The sequence below is a fragment of the Kogia breviceps genome, chromosome 17 (genome assembly GCF_026419965.1).
Source record: "Kogia breviceps isolate mKogBre1 chromosome 17, mKogBre1 haplotype 1, whole genome shotgun sequence".
Taxonomy (NCBI): Eukaryota; Metazoa; Chordata; class Mammalia; order Artiodactyla; family Physeteridae; genus Kogia; species Kogia breviceps.
Window position 1 is genome coordinate 59,418,628 of NC_081326.1, and position 21,803 is coordinate 59,440,430.

Below are 21,803 nucleotides of genomic sequence, written 5' to 3' on the forward strand. Positions count from 1 at the left end.
GCGTCTCTCAGGATTTCCCCGGTTACCTTGCTGGGCTGTTCTCAAGAACCAAGGCTACAAGAAACTGTGACAAATTCTGTGAAAAAGTGCAAGCAAAGCCAATAGCTTTCTTAACACTCATTCAAGCCTAAATATTCATACTAGTCTGGGGCAACTAACTTTAAAGAAAGTAGAAGGTGGTGGTGGTGGTGATGTTTTTTCTGGCTGAAAGATCAAGAAGTCTTCACATCAGTGTTAACCTCTGAAGGGGCAGATTCTTCTGGACTCAAAGCCAGGGATGACACGCCAGACTTTTCCTGAAAACTATTCAGCTGATTTTCAAACCAAGGCACTGAAGGTTTGAAACCTTCAACTCAGACCTGCCCGCCGCAAAGCTTTGGAACAATAGATAAACTTACTTTGTCCTGACGAGTTTCCGCAGCATAATGATCCATCCTATGTAATTTTCTTCTTCTTTTCTTTGGAGGAGTAACTGGTCTTTCCTGTCTCCTCTTAGGGGTAACCTTCCTCTTAGGTCTCTTAGCCGGAGTAAAAGGTGAACCATAACTACTCTCCTGTACTGGCGGATAGAGATGTCTGGACTCAGAAGTCGTCTGTCCCTCTGGGTCAGACCATAAAGCCCACACTTTGCCATCTGGGGTCAGCAGAGTCTTAGTTAAAAAAAAAAAAACTCACTCCTTAAGTGAGGAAAAGTGGGTATGAGGGACGATTCGGGGAACTCGACAGAGAGAAGCCTCCTAGGTTGGTCTTGATGCTGCTGTTACAGCTTCTTCAGTGAAAACAAGAATATAATTTAAGAGAATCTGGTCATGTGGGTCTCTTTTGGCTAAGGGGCCTACTGTGGCTAGACCTGAAGGTGACTCTGCATTCCATAACTCCTGCGTTACGGAGAGACTGGTCCTTGGCTATGAAAAGCTCTGCATTTATAAAGTACTAGCTGAAAACTAAATAGAATACTAGTCACTTGGTCGTTTCAAGGTGCAAAAGGATTCATGGAGGTGGTTCCAATTCAGATTCTAACAGGGATCTCCGCTCAGACCATCAACTATATCCAAGCAACTGTCACCTTCATTGGAAAGCATCAGGAAAGAAAATTTTAAACCAAGGATGGAATGAAACATAAATACCAAGCAGTCCTCCTTGGTCATGAATGTACTTCCACAACAGCAGAGAGAACTCCCCATTGATAATTTAGGTTTCTGGTAGCAAAGAACTCTGAGCCAAGAGGTAACCATAAATAGAACTGTCTTTTCAAAACTCCTCTTGTAAAATGAGGTAAAATGTAAAAAGTCATTGAGATCTCTTCATCTTGGTATACATATATGTATATCAAGAAAGAGTCTACTTACACTCTTTCTGTCAGACATTCCCCTTTTAGTGGTGGTTGGAGGGTAGTGGCTGTACTATGCATTTGTTTTGAAAATCTAGCGAGCAGTAAAGGCTGACACGTAAACTGTAGATAAGGAAGATAACCTTTGGGGACTTCCAAATGCTGGAGAAAAACAGGCCCCTGATTTGCTGATGGTGCAAAGGTGAATTAAAGCAGCAAGCCCTGCTGTCTACCTAGCTGATTTCTCTCGGTGGGACTGTCACGAGACTCATTCAAATGCAAGAAGGGCCAGGAGGAGGAACGATGTTAGTGTATCCAAAAGGGAGGCCATCTGCCATGCGATTTCACTGTTTCCAGAGCAAGCCACTGCAAAGGCATCGCCACAGCTGTCTCATCCTCTCCTCCTCCGGCACAGCGATGGAAAGACACAGCCCCACGGACTCTGGTTTGGTTTGGGTTTTTTTGAACGCCTCTAGTTTTAGCCCATTCCCCATGAGATGAGAAGCAAAAGGAAAAAGAGGGTTTACCATTTCCTGGTCACCAAATTCATTCAGCTAGCGCTCAAGTCTGCCCATCAGACACTCGGCCATTTGCAAGAGACCTCAACATTCCGAAGGCTCCAAAGGTGAGCCCTTCTGATGGCAGCGGGTTAGAGGGGCAGCAGGAGAAACAGGATTTTAGTCAAAAGGAGTTTTCATCCAGGGATTATATTGCACGGATTTCCTTCTTCGAATGTTAGAGGTTGACAATCGCTAAGTTTTCACGGACCAGCCATACTTTAGTCTGACTTTTAGAAGATTTAGCCTGAGGTTATTAAAAGGATGGGAAGGAGAGGGGCAAATTTCCCCACTTTTCAGAAGGATACTTTGCCATCTGAAGGTAGTAACTGGCCAGCCAAAGCTCTGCCTCTAGGCCTGAAGAGCAGCCGAACAAAGAGTCACAGAGAAAGCACAGAAGCTCAAAGAGAAAGAGGTTGCGCCAGTAACCAAAAGCAAGCGTATTTTCTGAACATTCACCATTACACTATGAAACCAGGAGCAACACACCATTTCTTGAAGCTATTAGCCCAATGTTTGTGAATCGGCCTGAAAAAAGTATACTCGGGTATTAAGCGAATAAAGCACAAACTTCAAGTGTGTTGGAGCACACAGCATTTTGCCAGATTGAATCATTTCGATTAAATTTCAAATGCAAGGTGTAAAAGATAACGGGATACTGATTTTAAAAATAATATTTCGGCTACATGCACAATAAGTGTAGATGAGGGATATACAGGTAGATAAACCAATTCGTCTACCACAAAAAAGAGGTTTCGCTGGCTTTGGTTTCATGTTTTAAACTGTTTTGTTTTTCTTTCAGTAAAAAAATAAGATTCCTAGAACCAAATGAGAAATCATTGAAATCTGAAAACATCCCTTGCTTTTTTGGGAGAAAGTGACCAAGTTCTCAGGTTATCATAACTGAAGATACATCATAAGGGTTTTACCCCGTAGATATATGAGAATATCCCAGTTATAAGAAGCATTAACACTAAAAAGAACATAGCATGAATACTTCCAACTCTTAATTCAAAAATACTCAGGAAAAAATGTTTGTATATTTATGAGGATCCTGGACATAGAACCATCCTTATAGCCAATTAAAGCGTCCTATATTATGCTTCATTTATCACTGCTCAGGACTTAAAAAAAACCTTGTAGTTCATTTCTCGATCAAGAACACACTTTCAAGTAAGTAATTATAACTGAACTACACATATTAGAAATCCAGAGATGTTAATGAATAAAGAACATTCATTGCTAAGCCATATAACTTTTAAGGAAATGAATATTATAAGAATTATACCTCCTCTGTGTTGTAAAAAGCCAACTTTTGACACAAAGAACACGTTCTGTGTGGTTTGAACATAGTTATTAATGGACCACTTTGCTTATCTCCTGGACTAAAGGAGAGTTAAATTATTTCCTAGTCTGGGAGTCAGAAGTTCTGTCTCCAAGTTCACTTACCAGCCGAGCAACTGAAGTAGCTCCTAACCTCTTAAAGTGTCAGCCTCTGGCTTCTAAAAGAACGGCTATACCAATTGCTGTTTGCTTATGCCACAGGGTCTTTTAGAGGATACTATTATCCAAGCAAAACTGAACCTTTAAATAGGGTACATGGAACTGCTTAGGGTTTGGGTTTGTTTTTCTTTTTTAACATCTTAATAAAATGAGGTTCCTACTGTTCATTTTATTTATTTATTTTTATTTTTTTAAATTTATTTATTTATTTATTTACTTTTGGCTGTGTTGGGTCTTCGTTTCTGTGCGAGGGCTTTCTCTAGTTGTGGCAAGCGGGGGCCACTCTTCATCGCGGTGCGCGGGCCTTTCACTATCGCCACATCTCCTGTTGCGGAGCACAGGCTCCAGGCGCGCAGGCTCAGTAGTTGCGGCTCACGGGCCTAGTTGTTCCGCAGCATGTGGGATCTTCCCAGACCAGGGCTCGAACCCGTGTCCCCTGCATTAGCAGGCAGATTCTCAACCACTGTGCCACCAGGGAAGCCCACCTACTGTTCATTTTAGATTAATCTCAAAGAAAATCATCCTAAAGATAAAATAGCCATGCTTGCTCTGGCAAGAATAAGATTTGTGTTTCATGTATGCAGATGTTTATCTCATTTTATCATTTGTGTTTCATACTCATACAGCAGAGGTTAGACATCAAAGGAATAGGAAAAAGAGCATCAGACTTATATGACTTCAATGATTTAAGGCAAACTAGGAATGGGTTCACACAGCCTCTAGTTTCCAGTGCTTAAGGAAATCACCACTGAATGGATGTTAAAGCATTCAGAAGTATTTATGGCTCCTTAGTATTTACTGTCTTTGTTTAAACATGCTGCATTTTGATCAGAAATACTTAAACCAAGACACACTTATCTGTATTTCCTTAGTCATCCTTATGCTGAACATAACAAACTTAATTATAGCCAACAGTGTTGCCACCAGCTATCAGAGAATAAGAGGTAGTTCCCATCATCAAAGAGCTTATGAAACAATTTCTCAGCCAAAATCAAGTTTTATTATGTTGATGTAGACCTCACCACCCTAGTAAGAAAGAGAGGTGGAAAACATTTAAAATATTAAAAGATTTAGATTTGCAAATCCCAGAATATTTTAAAATGATCTATGCTGCAGCATTGGAAAAATTTCCATCTCTCGATAAAAGAGGAACATAATAAAATATCTCCATCCCTTTCCCACCTCCTGAATTTGAAGTTATACTGGATACTAACTTATAGACAGATTGTATTCTACTAAGATCCCTGAGTGAGACAAGGGTGTCACGTTGCTCTGCTAAACAGATTCATTAAACAGTGTATTTCTCCCAATTAAGAATTTATTTCACTTCGGGGGTGATGGATATGTTCATACTCTTGATCATGGTGATGGTCTCACAGGTATATATACCTATGTCAAGATCAAATAAAAAAATGTCCAGTGCTATCAAATTTTCCAGGTTGCTTGTACCTGTTAAGGTTAGTTAGCTGACCTACCCTCTCTGAACAGCAAAACCATTTTAAGGGAGCTGAAATTCAGTTGCAATGCTCTATATTGCAGGTTTCCTCTCCAGATTCTTTTCTACTCCTATCCCAGTGATGGCAAATGCCAACCCTTCCCGATCCTTCATCTTTTGACTGATGCCTGCAGGGCTGGAATACATCCCTTCCTATGAACACCAAGTTTAGGATATGTTTGAATAGCAAATCAATCTGAAATGAAGTTCCTGTAAGAAAACCAGGTATGTTTAAGATTCTTTTAAATGTTTTTACTCTTGTAGTTCTTTGACTCTGTATCCACTTTGCACATACAAACACCCTAAGAGACTTTGTACAAATCCTGAAATAAGGTCAGTAGATTAGGTGGCCCAGGGACACAGGTTCTCCTCAGGCAGAAGATAAGCTACTAACCTCAGGGCCAAAAGGGCCATATTTGTGTCCAGAGAAATCAGGTTGTTCGGAATAGAAGGCATAGACTGAAGGCCTACGGGAAAATTGGAAGGTTCAGAATCTCCCCCAAACCACACATGACAAAGAATATCAAATATCCCTACATGTTACTGAAAAATCCTCTCAAATCAAGTTAATTAATAGCCCAACCACTGTTAGTCTTAGCATGAAAAAAGTCTCTTTCTTGTTTTTTTTTTCTACGAGAAAAAAAAAACCATCCACCACCCCCTACACCGTCCCCGCTGGGGTAACTGCCCGGTTGCTACCTTCAGGAATAAAAAGTCATGAGGAAAATCTGAACGCAAACTCTGGTCTTGGATCCTCAAGATAAAAGAGCCCAGTGATCATTCACAGGGGCCATGCAATCTGCAGCCTGAAAGAACAACTCCATTCAAGTGAAAAGTCAGTCTTCTGGACTGGGAGCTTGGGATTAGCAGATGCAAACTACTATTCATTGAATGGATAAACAATAAGGTCCTGCTGTGTAGCACAGGGAACTATATTCCACATCCTGTGATACACCATAATGGAAAAGAATACGAAAAAGAATGTATATATATATATGTATAACTGAATCACTTCGCTGTACAGCAGAAACTAACACAACATATTCCAATAAAATAAAATCTTTTTTAAAAGTCAGTCTTCGTGCTTCCCCAGTCCTTGGGATGCTGCTGGTTTATTTATCAGAGCCGGGAACTCCCTCGAGCTCTGCTGCGGTGACCAGGATTAAGAGCTCGAGTGATTCATGTAATTAAATGGTCCTCAGTAACCTACGTCCATTGTCACCTAAGTCCTTCTTAGGGAAGCCACGTTTAAGGCTCAGAACCACAAAGCTTGTAATAATACCAAAGCATGGCTGTGCTTCTATTGTACAGTCCATCTGGTTATTCACCCAATTCCAACCTAAAAATGGAAATGTACTAAAGAAAGAAGGGGGAGAGCCAGGTGGGAAGGGGGGAAGCAAATACCTTTCGTTGTCCGGCAGGGTGAGCCACTGCAGGATGGTTAATATCCTCCGCTCATGAGGGATCATCCTGTAGGGTAGCGACCGGCAAAGCGTGAGGTTAGGTTGCATTCCTACCGTCTCCAGCCCGATAAGCTCTTGCTCCTGCACCCAGGCCAAGCGCTCTCTATTTACCACCATCTGTTTTCACTTTGTCGTAGGAAAAGATCCCCTTTCCAATTAGTGTTTAAACGTCCGTTTCTATTTGCAACAGGTCACGCTGCTCAGCCTCTGCTACAGAAGACAACACTGGAAACTCTGATTCACAGTCGCGTGAAGAATCTGCCCTGCTTATCAGAGGCTCAGCTACAGGCAGAAAGGACCCCAGACTCAGAATCATTGCTAGTTAGTGGGTAAAGCCGTTTAGTTGTAGAGCCACCGAGGGGCCAGGACTTATATCCCGGCTCTGCCTCTTGCGGGTGTGACCTCTCTTGACCTCTATGCCTCTTGACCTCTCCCCCAGCTTCAGTTTGCTCATCAGTAAAATAAAGATGATAGCAAAGCACACTGAACAGCTGGGTTGTAAGGAGGAAATGAGACAAGAAAGGCAAACGGCATGTCCGGCGCCTAGCACACAGTGAGGGCTGAAAATAATCCCTATTTGCATGAATGATCATGATTATTATCATTCTATCTCTAAATAGCTATATGACTTACGACACATTATTTAAATCTGAAACTTTAAGTTCCTCGTGTATAAAATCAGGGTTTAGGAAAGGTATTCTTGAAATTCTCTTCTAGCGCTACAAAAATCTATCAAGAAGAGGCACATATAATTATGAGACTGACAAAAAGGGTATAATCTTCATCCACAATGACTTTTGTGTTTTAAGTCTCATTCCTCTGTCGAAATATCATTACCCTCAATCTGGCACTCATTTCAAGAGCTCTCGGCTAACACGATAGCATTGTATCATGGGCCGAGTTACGTTCAGATTCTCACAAGCTGAGTGATGTCTTTATTTGCGGGGAAATTTGTTTATTTTTTCCTAACAAGGAACACAACATACTTTGCTGCTTCCCCATCCAAGACCAGGCATTAGAGCATGTTTATGATGAATTTAAACTGAAGCCTAAGTTTAGCTGTAGATAGTAAAGCTTGCTGTGGCCAAGAGTGAACCCTAATATAAACTATAAAAATTGCTGTGGCCAAGAGTGAACCCTAATATAAACTATGGTCTCTGGGTGATAATGATGTGTCAATGGAGGGTCATCATTTGTAACAAATGTACCACTCTGGTGGGGATGTTGATACTGGGAGAGGCTGTGCGTGTCTGGGGGCAGGAGGTAGATGGGAACCCTCTGTACCCACTGCTCAATTTTGTTGTGAACCTAAAACGGCTCTAAAAAATAAACGATTAAAAATTTATTGTGGGATGTTGGGTCAGCCATTTCAACTTTTACTTTGGGTAGAGACATGAGCATGAGAGAGGTAGGAGGAAAGACAAACCTTCAGAGCCATGGCAGATGGCTAGAGCTGCCAGGGACTCTAATCAAGCAGCCTCCCCCTATTTCCAATAGGTAGGGGGTTTGTCATTTCTCTCTCTGGCCCCTTCTCTGTCTAGAACTGTCCTGCCAGCCCCCAAAAAGTCACGTTTACCATAAAACAAGTTCTCATTTAAACAAATTCCAATGCTATTGAATAAATGTGATCCTGTTTATTATATCCTATAATTGAATTTGAAGTAGGCATAGCAAAGCCAGGTTAATCGCTGAAGGTATTTAATTCTTCAGCCTTAGAAATCCCCTGTATCTGAACAAAATAATTACATATTCTGAATTCTTTCCTAACTTAAAAAAAAAGTGAACGTTGTAGAGCCTTTTCATTTCACCTTACTTCACTACCTACCTACAAGCTGCTTTATTTTGTGTAATTGGTGTTAAGTCACAAAAATGGATTCTGATGGACTCACTTGATGCTAGTGGAAAAATACAAATTAACAGAATTTGTTTCAAGCTCAAAATGTTCACCCTTTACTGCCTTCTTTGGATGGGGTGCTTGACAAGGAGGGAGCAGGGAAAAAAAGTGGCAGCTCTGAGGCCAGAATGCCTGGGTTTGTGTTGGATGAGACTCTGACAAGTGACTTAACCCTTTAGTGCCTCTCTAAAATGAGGAGAATGATCGTCCCTATCTTATAAGGTTGTTGTATGGATTAAAAGAGATAATACTTAGAATAGTGCCTGGCACATTGAAAAAGGTTAGCTTTATGGGAGTTCCCTGGTGGCCTAGTGGGTAGGATTCTGGACTTTCACTGCTGTGGCCAGGGTTCAATTCCTGGTGAGGGAACTGAGATTCCGCAAGCCACATGGCATCCCCACCCCCCCAAAAAGTTAGCTTTTATCATTATGTACTGGATTCACTGGCACACCCATTCACGAAGTATTTGTTAAAAGCGTATTACGTTCAAGGCATTTCTGTGAATACAAAAAAAGATACAAGACACTCCTACCAAAAGAAAAAGCTATTACGGGGAAGTCACCATTCTCTGCTTGGAACGAGAAGCAAGTGATTGCCATTTTGAGGGCAGGGGCTGAATTCGTGTGTGTGGTGCGAGGATGAGTACTTACTTTGGAGGTCTGAGTATCCACTGTAACTGTGGCCTTGGGTACGTTTTACCTCTCTAAGCCTTGGCACTCTGATCTCAAACACGAGGAGTCAGACACAGTGGTCTCTAAGTTTCCTAGCCGCTTTAGATTATCTTTATGAAATAACCTCAGAGACCAAAAAAGACATGGCCCTTAGCTATTACTGTTTAAAATTTGAAGCAGACATGGCACAAACAGATCTGACAAAGGAAGAGTGTATTCCAAACAGAAAGGGAAATGGAATTCATGCTGTTGCCTTGACATCATTGATTGATATAGAATTTCTCATGACACCAAGTACATTAGACTTGTCTAGAAAAAGAAAAGGAAGTAGGAAAAATGGAAAATAAACTAGATGAGTTTCAAGAAACTAGATGAGCGATTTAGTGCTAAAGGGGAACAAATTACCTTAGGTCCTATATAGCCATTGTCTGGTCATTGTTGAAAGAGGTAATGTGAATAAGAAAACAGATACCATTTATTGGCTGTTCTCTACGTACTAAGTACCATACTAAGCATTTTAAATAAGGTAACTCATTCTATCTTCACGATGCCCTATGATGAAGACACTATCATTCCTATTTGAAGATGAGGACATTGATTTATCAAGAGACTAAATCACCTGTCCAAAGTCAGCAATCTATTATTACGTGACAGAGCTGGGATTGGAATCAATCCAGACACCCATACATAAAGGGAATTACTGCCTTTGAACATGAATTGACATAAAAGAATGTAATGGAGACTCAGCTGAGGATGACTTTGAAGTGAAATGAAATCCTTTGAAAAGCTAGACTAATTCCAGGTTGCAATATGGAACCAGGTTAAAGAGATGACCTTTAAAGTCTAAGTCTATGGTTGAATCTGGTTTTAAATTTTAAAATCTTCATAATCTATGACGTGTAGATGTCCTTGACGTATATTCCATTAAATACCTGGAAGTATCACAAGTTTTTTTAAGTTCTAAAGGGATTTTTTAAAAGGAAAGAAAGAAAATGAATCCAAGTCACTTCCAGGATATAGAAATAAAAGAAGAATAGTCTGAGAAGCAAAGCAAACTACAGACATCTTTGGAGCAAAAAAGCTACCTTCTTATAAGGTTAGAAATGGGTGGAAAGAATTGCCGTTCAATACCGGCACACTAAGCCTTTTCAGTGAAGCTCTGCAGCAGTTTCGGGGGGTAAGGGTGGGTATTATTAATTATGCTGTTGGCACCTCTCCATTCTGCCAGCCAAATATGTTGTGGAGCAGAATGAAATCATTTCTGTAAGTATCAATGACAATCAAGGGTTAACAAATGTAATGCATAAGATTAAACTGGTAAATCTACATGTCATTTCTAACATATACTTATTTCTCAACAGAGAAAATCTCTTTTTTAAAAAGGGGGGGGAGACTTTTAAGGGACACTCTGTGTTAGCTTCAAAGCACCAAACCCAATTTCAATTTAGCCCTTCAAATCTGAAAAACCTACCTTTATTCCTGAATTTGGAGAATATAGATGGTAGCATTCTGTATTAATTTGAATTTGTGATTGCTCTCAGCACACTACTATTGCAGAATAGTCAGATTTTTGTTACGGCATAAGAGGCAAATATGGAAACAGCTTTAGGTGGTTTAAAAAAAAAAAAAAAAAAGATGGAAAGAACATCTCAGTGGGAACAAAATCCCCATGAAAGTTGAAACAGATTCCTTTTCTTACTAAGGAGCCTCAAAAATAATCAACATGTTGACACTTTTATTAGGTAAAGTTTCATCTTAAGTCTATTTTATGAACATTAACTACTAATCCCCCCATCACCTCTGCAGGGAAGAGAAGTAGCTCCTTTTTTCTTATTAGGGAAATCCTGGAGCTCAGTGGGAAAATGGGATGGAAACAGAGACTTCCTCTTGTCTCCTGTCTGGAGTTTCCAGTCTCTAGACCACTACATCAGGTGTCTGAGACCATATTCGATATCTAAAGTTGTGAACCAAAATAAATATAGAATGTTGTAATATATTTATAGAAAATGATAATTCAAATCACAGTAATAAATAGCCTGAGAAATACACATTCCCTAGGTGCCAAGTTACCAAAAACCTATAAACAGGGACAGAAAAATCTAAAGGGTGACTAGATGTAGGAGAGAAAATCTTCCTTACATTCTATTAAGAAAAGATGGGGGGAAAGAGAGAGAGAAGAGGAAAAGAGAATGGAGATGGGAAAAGACAGAGAGGATCTCTTTAAAAAAATGGAGGGTTATTTTGAATCATATGTTGGAGTATGTTAACATTTAACTGAAATGAAATCAAATTGAATGAATGTTTCTTAAATTGAATCATAATTGTAATTTTACATTGACAAAATAGAGGTAACTTACACAGACCAGAAGAATGTCCCAGCTTTCACCCCTTGCTTGGTGGCTGTAATCCATAGCTAATGAGGAAAAGATAAGAGGCTTAGAACATATTCTGGGTTTGGGTCAAAGAAGAAAAGGTTTTAAAATATATTAGCTCAGATATGTTATACCCCAACATAAATTTCCCAAAATTTGCAACCTTTTTCTTTTTTCACATCTGGAAGTCAGAATTATTATTATTCAATACATTCTGTGCAAAAGCTTTCAAGCTCTGCTATGATTATAGTGGCTTTTTTTAAAAAAAAAACTTTTATTTCATCTCAAGAGTCTCTTCTGTACCTGTCCTTTCTGATCATTGTTTTGAACATTTCACTTACATGGCAGAATTCTGCTCATCAAAGGACCCCGAGTGACCATATGTTTCCTTGACTGTTGAAAGCCTACAGAGGAAAACCCCAATTTGGCACACAGATGCCAGGATCTCGGAACCTAGCTTTGTCTTGTTTTGTTTAAATGAGGTGAATGAAATGGGGAAAAGGGGCTATTTTTTATTCTGGTTTTCCCCTTGTACCTTTTACTTAGCCTTTTAGTAAGTGGAATTTTAGGAGTAAATTCCTGGGTTGTTAGGTGAACCAAGCATGTCATTAAGGCTTTTAAAATATTCTCTCCAGGGACTTCCCTGGTGGTCCAGTGGTTAAGACTCTGCGTTTTCCACTGCAAGGGGCAGGGGTTCGATCCCTGGTTGGGGAACTAAGATCCCCCATGCCCCATGGAGTGACCAATATATATTTATATTCTTTCCAGCTCACGCTGTTGGGAGGTAGAAGATACGGCAGTTAAGAACCTGAGCCCAGCGACCAGCTAGCTGCATTTTAAGCCTTGCCTCTGTCACTTACCAGCCGTGTGATCCTTCAGCTCGTTATTTAAGATCTCTACATTCCTTTAAAATACAGATAATATTACCTAGCACATAGGACTATTCTGAGCTTTAATGAGTTAATACAAGTAAAGTCCTTAAAAACAGTTTTTTAGCATTTGGTAAACACTAGATCAATTTTCATCGTAATTATTATGCATTAATGGAAATAAATATAATCCAGTTATTTTCAGGACACTAAAAACAACTTAGAATGGCCAGTGTCCCATTGACTAGAAGTCTGTGAGAAGAAACCCCTTAGCTTCAGGAGGCAAACAGGAAAAAGAAGTGTAGCTTGGTTTTTTATAAGACCAAAACAAAAATGGTCTACGAGTTGCAACCAACCTCCTTTCTGGTGTCTTTGTCTCCAGAATTTGATAGTGTTTTACTTACTCCAGTTAAAATCTTTGTTTTTTGAGGAAAGGGGCAATTTGGAGGTGTGGGGCATTCAGGAGCTTGGCCATGGCCTCAGAATGGTCTGGAACGCCGGGTCTGGGAGAATTCTGCAAGGATTCCCAGGCCCGTGGGCAGAACTGGAAACCGCCAGCTCCAAAATCACAGCTGCTGCAGCTAGCAAGTGAGGGATGGGGCAGGAGAGCATCCAGCACCCTCCCAGATTCCTGGAGGTCTGAGCTGCCAGCGGATGTCATTAGCATGGGAAAGGTGGAGTCCTTGTCCCATTGGGATGGACCAGAGAGATCAGGACCTCAGATTGCTCTGAGCACTCTACCGGGGTTTGGCCCAAAGTATCCTTCTGCTTTACAGATAAACTCTGGCATTTCTGGGCATCCTCATGCCAAGGAGGACTCAAATGGGTCCTGGAGTTTCATACATTCTTGTGTCAGCAACTCCTCTAGCAGGAAGGTAAACTCAAACCGAGTCCTGGACACCCTGCAGGCCTCAAGGCTACCTCAGATCCCGGAGAGATCAGTTTCTTATATTAAGTGATCTATTTGCATACTTATTTTAGTTTCAGAGACACAACCTTGGTGCATGCAAAGCCAAACAACTTCCTAGAAAATGTGATGCCTTGACATTTCCAAGGAAGTTGTATTAGGCAATATTTGGCAGATACGAAATGTAAAATCAATCTGGGGTTTTCTAATGGAAATTTTGTCAAATGATGACCCTACATTTTCAAAAGTTATATTGTGGAATACATGCTGCTGTTGGCATTATCAGAGCAACAGGAAGCCCTATAAGTAACTTTTAGCTTACTAACCCTCAGGGGGAAAGATCACCAAAGGAGTCTTTGCAATAGCAGAAGGAAAGGGCACTAGGAGAGACGACAGATGTGAGGGTGCTAAAATTATCCCCCTGGCAAAATCAGAATCATTGGTTCTTTGTACTTGTCTGTACTTCCCCCAAATTTTGTAGTGACAATTAACATCTTGGTAATCAGAAAAAAATAAAATTAACCAGTTGTAAAAAGCAATATGAACTATGAAAACAAACTAAAGGTAAAAATTTTTTATTTCTTTTTTTATTTCTTCCAAAAAAAGAAGCAAAAAATTTCTCCCTGCTTCTTGGTACAAGTCGCGTTGGCCGCATTTCCTAAAAGAAAATTGGGAGCATGGTCAGAAAAGTGCAAAGAATGAACAAGTAAGAGAGAATACTTGGAATTAAAAAAAACATTCTAGGGCTTCCCTGGTGGCGCAGTGGTTGAGAATCCGCCTGCCGATACAGGGGACACGGGTTCGTGCCCCGGTCTGGGAAGATCCCACATGCCACGGAGCGGCTGGGCCCGTGAGCCATGGCCGCTGAGCCTGCGCGTCCGGAGCCTGTGCTCCGCAACGGGAGAGGCCACAACAGTGAGGCCCGCATACCACAAAAAAAAAAAAAAAAAAAAAAAAAAAAAAAACATTCTAGGGCTTCCCTGGTGGCGCAGTGGTTGGGAGTCCGCCTGCCGAGGGAGGGGACACGGGTTCGTGCCCCGGTCCGGGAAGATCCCACGTGCCGCGGAGCGACTGGGCCCGTGAGCCGTGGCCGCTGAGCCTGCGCGTCCGGAGCCTGTGCTCCGCAACGGGAGAGGCCACAACAGTGGGAGGCCCGCGCAACGACATTTTAAAATCTCAAAGGAAACGGACCGTAGCAGTAATGAAGCTGGTCGGTCAAAGGTCTGGCAAATGGTATGAGACTGAAGCATGAAGAAAGTTTCTTAAGTTAAATCAGATCATGAGCAGCTATAAAAGTTCCTTTGCAAGTTATACATGTATATTATATTTCAGAACTCTAAAGTTAAATCTAGTAATTACAGAGAAAAAAATGCAGTAAAATGTGGGTCCAACGGAAGATAAATGCAAAGGAACCTCTTGGTCTATAAAGTGGAGGAGGGGCAGGGGAGGGAGAATCGTACAACAGAAATCATAAAACTAGTTTCTTGTTAATTCAGAGAAATAGGAATTATAATTTCCCATTTCCCATTCTGAATTTGAATGTAATCTATATTTCCTCAGAGATGGGCCAAACAACCAGCTAAAATAAGAAGACACTGAGTCTGGCCTTCCCACCTTTTTTTTTTTTTTTTTGGCGCTACGCGGGCCTCTCACTGTTGTGGCCTCTCCCGTTCCGGAGCACAGGCTCCGGACGCGCAGGCTCAGCGGCCATGGCTCACTGGCCCAGCCGATCTGCGGCATGTGGGATCTTCCCGGACCGGGGCACGAACCCGCGTCCCCTGCATCGGCAGGCGGACTCTCAACCACTGCGCCACCAGGGAAGCCCCGGCCTTCCCACCTTTAATCCCAGTATTTCTTCCATTGCTTTCCTTTATCTAGAGGCAGAGTTTTCAACATTTGTGTCCTAGATGCTACAGTGTGAAAAGGGGACAAATGGAAATAATATTGTACCTTCTTGATATGTTATCAGGAATTAAAAAAAAAAAGAAGGGCTTCCCTGGTGGCGCAGTGGTTGAGAATCCGCCTGCCGATGCAGGAGACACGGGTTCGTGCCCTGGTCCGGGAAGATCCCACATGCCGCGGAGCAGCTAAGCCCGTGAGCCATGGCCGCTAGGCCTGCGCGTCCGGAGCCTGTGCTCCGCAACAGGAGAGGCCACAACAGTGAGAGGCCCGCATACCGCAAAAAAAAAAAAAAAAAAAAAAAAAAAGAAAAAAAAAGAAAACTCCCACTGGGACCAGGAGCATTTAAATGTGAAATCCAACACTTTCTCAAATTCAGGAGAATATGCAGCTGTGGGAGAAGGGGAGATGTTTTAAAAAGGAAAACAAGCAAAAAACATTTTGAAAACCATGAAGTACTATTGTAGTCTTCCTAGCAGTTCTTTGCAGGGAAATTATTCCTTTGCATTCTAAAGCACAGAGGTAGAAGAAACAGAATTCTGGGAGACCAGAGGAATGGGCGGGGCCCTAGTATCAGCAGGAGTAAGTCAATCACTGAGATTCAAGAGTAGGAACAAACTAAAGATGTGAGGGTTCGGGGATGCAGCACAATAGATTGTGGACAAGTGTGGCTCTTTCCAGGTGATTAGGGCCAGAAGAAGGTGAGTGATGAAATACAGGAAGAAGTACAGGCAAACACGCCTCAGGTGGGGCTGTAGAACAGTTCAATCCAAAACATAATAAATGGACACCTAAATGTGTTAGGCTGTGGGTTAGGTCCTGAGAATAAAGAGACAAATAAATCAAGTCTCTACCCTCATGGGGCCCATAGACTAAAGCAGATTATGTGAATAATATCAAATGATATGGTCACCGTTATGACAGAAATAACAAGAAAACCCAAAAGAGGGTCCCTGAGCTTAGCGAAGGCTGAGGGAGCTCAGTGAAATCTACTTAGAAAAGGATGCTTAAAGTGAAATTTGAAAGAGAAATGAGCCTGGCAGCAAAGGGACCAGGAGAGTAGAGTCTATCCTAAGTACATTGTGATACAGTAAAATGAGAAAGAAATATAGATTTATCGCAGTATATGGAAAAGAAACACAATAAAGAAAAGGTAAAATTTTCCTGGAAAAAAAAAAAAAAAAGAAAGTCACCTGTTAGACAAAGTGGTAGGCAAAGACGAACATTTTCCATCAAGCCAATCCCTTTGGCCTGGAAGTTCACTCCTACTCTAATGTCATTCTTCTTCTCTTTGCTGTCTCTTTCTTGAACCTGCCATCTTTCTTGTGTTCTTACACTACAGCAGTTCACAAGAATGATCTCAGGACCAATTCATTGCCTCACCAATACCGGCCGAAAACCACCGTCGGCCCAGCAACTTGAGAAGTAATAGGAACGCAACAAACTAGTAAATAAAACAACAAAGAAGCAGACTCACAGATATAAAGAACAAACTAGTGGTTACCAGTGAGGAGAGGGAAGGGGGAGGGGGCGATATAAAGGTAGGGGAAAAAGGGGGGGGTTATTATGGGATTATCTGATATCATGCGTGTGAAACTTTTGAAAATTGTAAAGCACTATAGAGTTTAAAGACTCTTTCATTCAATTAAAAAAATTGTTTTTAATTTTTAAAAAGAATCCTCCTTCCTCCAGGAACTATGGCTTCAGAGGACTTGCACCATGGTAGGGTGCTGGACTCATCTCTCAAATCGCCACACGTAGTGGGCCCTGTGGAGTCTCATTCACTCTCCACCTCTCTGAGTCCAGCTTTGAACAGAACAGGTAATTTCCCCACTGAGTTATCTTAGTATTAGAAATTGCAGGATTAGAATGGAGAGATTTTTTCAAAGAAACAAACGCACTTATGGCACTCTGTTAAGGGTATGGAACATACTTTTGTAATGAGAAAAAAGTAAATAGTTTCAAAACAACAACATAAAAAGGAATTCCATTATAATATATAGGAGAAATGTAGGGTTGTACAGTGAATGACAACTTTTAATAGTACATTCTGAAGATTAACAAATTAAAAGCAGACTCAACTTTGCTAAAGTGGCTATATCAGGGCTTAAAAATACAATTAAATTATAGAAATTATTTTTGGAAGTCGAATGGTGCCATTCAAATTGAATGGACACTACAAATGCCTCATATCACATATAAGATTTCAAACTGGAATAAGAGTGGTTCTTATTCACCATTTAATCTGACTCATATATTATTTAGCCAAATGTCCTTCATGGTTTAATCACTCAGTAAAAAATAAGTTGAGTTTGACTTAATTACCTGTTTAAGATTTTTATAAATATTTTCTCTACTCCACTTATTTTTTCACTGTGAAATATACAAGCCTCTGAGAGGATGGTATAAATGCTTAAGGAGTATTTATTAGGGCTCATCTTTTCTTATAGCACTTATAATTTCTTATACTCATACTGTAGTTTCTTATAGTTCCTGTCCATATATTATTCCTGTGTGCCAAGTTTCTATAAAACCTGTTTTTAAATGATACCTACTGTGCTCCTTGGATTTCTTATGGTGGCATCTTGTTCAAGAAGATAGACAGAAACACAAATCAGTTTCACTGCAAATCTCCCTCTGCACTAGGGAATTATTAAACTTAGTGAAATGTGTCGACTTAGAGAGTTAGTGAGGAAACAGGCAAACAGAGTTAAAACAGACTTCACTTCATTAAGCAGGTTCACAGCTTTCTGTCTGCTCTGTTTCTGCAGCAGTTAATGAACATGTGGACTCATCTTCTGAGTCACGCCAACCCAGAGGAAGCCTAATAGCCATACTCAGTGGAAGTTGATCCAATTTGATAAAATCACTGTTTATATCCTCTGCGGTTCTTCAAGCAAGTTTGCTTCCATGACAAATTTAATATAAAAGACCAACTAGCAACAGCTCTTGACAGAACTCAAATTTCAATTATTTTATTTACACCTAAAATGTTCCTCTATCATAAACTTTGCTTGGGAAATCCACACTGTAAACAAATTTCACTTTGCTGACAGCGTAGGACATCACAGACTTCTGGGAGTCTAGCCTGAATAAAGACAACAGAATCAGAACCTCTGCTAGAAAGAAACACTTCTACAGATATACAAGTCTTCCAACTTCTTTTTTAATGAAAAGCCCATATTTAACCATGCATACTGATTATGTGATATGAATATGTTTGTCATAGATGACCGTTTCTCAAAGAGCAATAACATTTTTTTCATACTTTATATCCTCTATTTAGACCATAGACTGAAGCCAACATTTCCAGGTAGGAGATCATCTGGGGATGGTAGGTACGTGGATGTGTGCAGACTGCCCACCCTTCATGCCATGGCAGATTGCACAAAAGCCTCCCAGCCCCCCTTCCCACCAGCGTTCCAGGGAGCCGTGGCCCCCAGTCAGAGTAGACATGAGGTGGAACCATTTGCCATCCTTCTTCTACGCGTTTCTGATTGACTGTGTGTACTGGGATGTGTTCCTATGCGGACTCGGATCCTTCTACCCAGGGTCGCATGCACTTAGCTCAATTCTGCACATTAAACAGCTGTGGATTTATGTTGCTGCTTTGCTCACCTCTGACCAAAGCAAGCTGCCTGACCGTGCACATACACACAGTCACAGGAAAAATATTGTGCAGAAAGCCACCTATATCCCTTTTTACTTTCTGCCCAGCCATTTGATCTGGAGTAAATAGGATCATTTCTTTCAAAGTACCAATTTGCTGGTCCAGAACCAAGGTGGATTCCACTTATATGTAACTTCCAATATTTTTTTTAAATGGATTAAACAGAAGAATTCATAAATTTACTGTGGGTTTCATTGAGTTTTTTTTTTTCCCAGCAAGTTTCCCTGTTCCTGATCATATGGCACTTGGGCTAAAATTCTGTGGCAGTCATGTCATTGACTTCTTTTTCACTGTGTCCTCAAATCTAGTAAATCAATAAGATCTGAGTATTCCTTCCTCAAAATATTTCTGCAAGTTACCCCTATGTCACCATTTCTACCACTGTCACCCTAATGAAGATCCTTACCATCGCACACTTTTATAATCATAACCTCACATACGCACACACATGTATAAACATAGACACATAAACATATGTATATACAGTATATATACATTTATACGCACATATGTATACACATACACACATACATATATAAGTATATATACATGCACATACATATTATATGCACATATATATACACATGTATTATGTACACACATATATATACAATATCAAAAGACAGAAACATTGCCAGGTATGAGGAAATTAAATGCATCTTTTCAACAGGTAACAAATTTGGGGGTGGGTGAAATGTTTCAAGGCACAGACATACAAAAAAAATGCAAAACTCACCGGTTGACCTCCCCACCACCTATGATTAAATTTCTCTCGCCCTCGAAGATGGAAAGTGGCATCAAATACAGGATCATACATTGAATTGCCAACAATTCCATGTGATTCTGGATATAGCCCCTTTGTGGAAAAGCAAATTTATTGTCAAAATAATCCACACATAAAAGTTCTCTCATAAATTTTCTTATCATAGAAGGTTTTATAACAATATTTAATTTCCAATTTTATATAAGACATATATAATCTCTATACATGTCTATCTTAGCAAACAGGAATATTCTCTACGGACTAATTATAAGCCATCTGTGAAACTTGACATGACTATAAGAAATTTAATATTGGGATTTTTTAAACTGTTGCATTTAATAAGATGACAATAATTTTTATTACAATAAATTATCCTTTAGAATGAAATTTACTTCTGTGCCTCCAAAATTTCTAAATACGCTATTCCTTTTTCCTAGGTTCTATTTCTACTCCAAACCAAAAATAAATAAATAAATTATATTTATTAAAGAAGAAAGCAAGGTAGAATTGGGAGTATCTGAAAATTTAAACACAGCAGCTCTGAAGTCAACATTTCTTATTTGAAAATTCAGAAAATAGAGACTAGCTCCTGTGGTATTTGAGAGGTTGAACGTATGTATGCAGACAGAACTGCAGCTGAAAAACAACAAGGTTTTAAAGTTGCAGTGAAGTTCAGTCATTCACAAAGTTGTAAAAGGCATTTACTATGAACAACTGATACAGGTAAGATGAAAACCAGAAAGATTTTCTCTGAACACTAAGGAACATGGTTTTTAAATCTCTCTTTAAGTCATTTCAGGATGAAATCAGCGCTTTGAATCTACACCACTTGAAAAAATACTTACAGTGGCCAAAGTGTATAAGTTAGGGAAAGTTTTTGTCGGGTACACGGGCCTCATGTAGGGAGAGTGAGTACCACAAGACCCTAGAAACAGAATTCGGGTATTAGAGCAAGAGAACACCCAGCAATCACCTCGTGTATGCAAATCCATTCTATAAATGATCAAAGACACGTGCCACCTTCACTTCTGAATTTCAGATGGTAAAGTCACGTGTCCATACATCTCAGAACCGACAGCTAAGTGGTTACTGGGCAGATCATGGATTACAGATAAGAACACAGTATGAAAATGACTTACTTAGTTTCTCAATGTTAGGCATGACCTTGCTGCCTTTCTTCATGTACGATGCACGGAAACCATCCACAGAGAAGATGATTAATGGAGGGCGAACAAACCTTAAACAGTAACACATTAAGCTTTAGAAAAATCATTGTCACAGGTTTGCTCTATGCCTAGTCATTCTCAATAATTGGAACCGAGGGTTTCCAAGATGAAACTTCAAGTGAGGATATCTGTACAAGCCTGGGCTTCTAGCCACATAACGTTTGTGGCAACTTAAGTGCAGAGTTAAATGACCAGGGAAGGGACTGGACTCCGATTTCCCCTAATGTACTTTCTCCACTGCTGCCTCTTGCACTGCAAACAAGGTTTTTCAGAATGTAAAAAGCTGCTATATTTGCCTGGAATATTGATTCTCCCATTTGCTACCTGAAAAGCTCCTATTCATTCTTTACAATTCAGCTCATGATTTCCTCTTTCATAGTATTAAGTGTCATGCTTCTGAATCCCTTTAAGAGATTAATTAACACCTCTTTTATCATTCATATAAACATTATACTATATTATATTACTATATTAACATGTTTACCTTCTTCACTCGTTTCAAAGCACAGTTTGTGTCTTATTCATCTTTTTATTTTGTGCACCCATAGTAGGGCTTCAATAAATATTTATCAGATACAAGAAAAAAGGAAGGAAGGAAGGAAGGAAGGAAAAGAGGGAGGAAGGAAGGAAGGAAAAGAGGGAGGAAGGAAGGAAGGGAGATGAAATTAATAGTAGTAGTACTCCTGTCACTAAAACTAAATACTTCTACAAAAATTATTTTAGGTTTAATTACAAAATAATTTCAAAAATAATTAAAATTGTTGAAGATCTAAAAATCAATCAATAAAGAACTAGACTATCCACCTAACTAGGGCAGGACTGATGAAATAGGCCTTTTGTTATATTCTAAAGATACAGTTGTTCGATCAGACTTGAGAACGCTAAGCTGTGTGCAAAACTGTTTCTAATAGTTTGAAGATAATTCAGCAAGCACAGGCTTGAATTTATTTGAAGCTACATTTATTATGAGGCATTTTTAAAAATATTTATTTATTTATTTGGCTACGCTGGGTCTTAGTTGTGGCACGCGGGGTCTTCATTGTGGCATGCGGGATCTTTTTAGTTGCAGCATGCGGAATCTAGTTCCCTGACCAGGGATCGAACCCAGGACCCCTGCGTTGGGAGCATAGAATCTTAACCACTGGACCACCAGGGAAGTCCCAAATGAGGCATATTTTAAATGA

At 40.1% G+C, this 21,803-nt stretch overlaps 1 protein-coding gene across 1 annotated transcript in view; it reads right to left on the reverse strand.

Moving 5' to 3' along the window:
* The window catches only part of ENPP2 (ectonucleotide pyrophosphatase/phosphodiesterase 2), a 106,412-nt gene that overhangs the window by 36,155 nt on the left and 48,454 nt on the right, over window positions 1-21,803 (reverse strand). Inside the window, 6 exon segments of the mRNA XM_067018118.1 lie at window positions 5,280-5,352; window positions 6,290-6,355; window positions 11,271-11,326; window positions 19,367-19,486; window positions 20,239-20,318; window positions 20,533-20,630. Of these exon segments, the coding sequence (XP_066874219.1) occupies window positions 5,280-5,352; window positions 6,290-6,355; window positions 11,271-11,326; window positions 19,367-19,486; window positions 20,239-20,318; window positions 20,533-20,630 (493 nt within the window).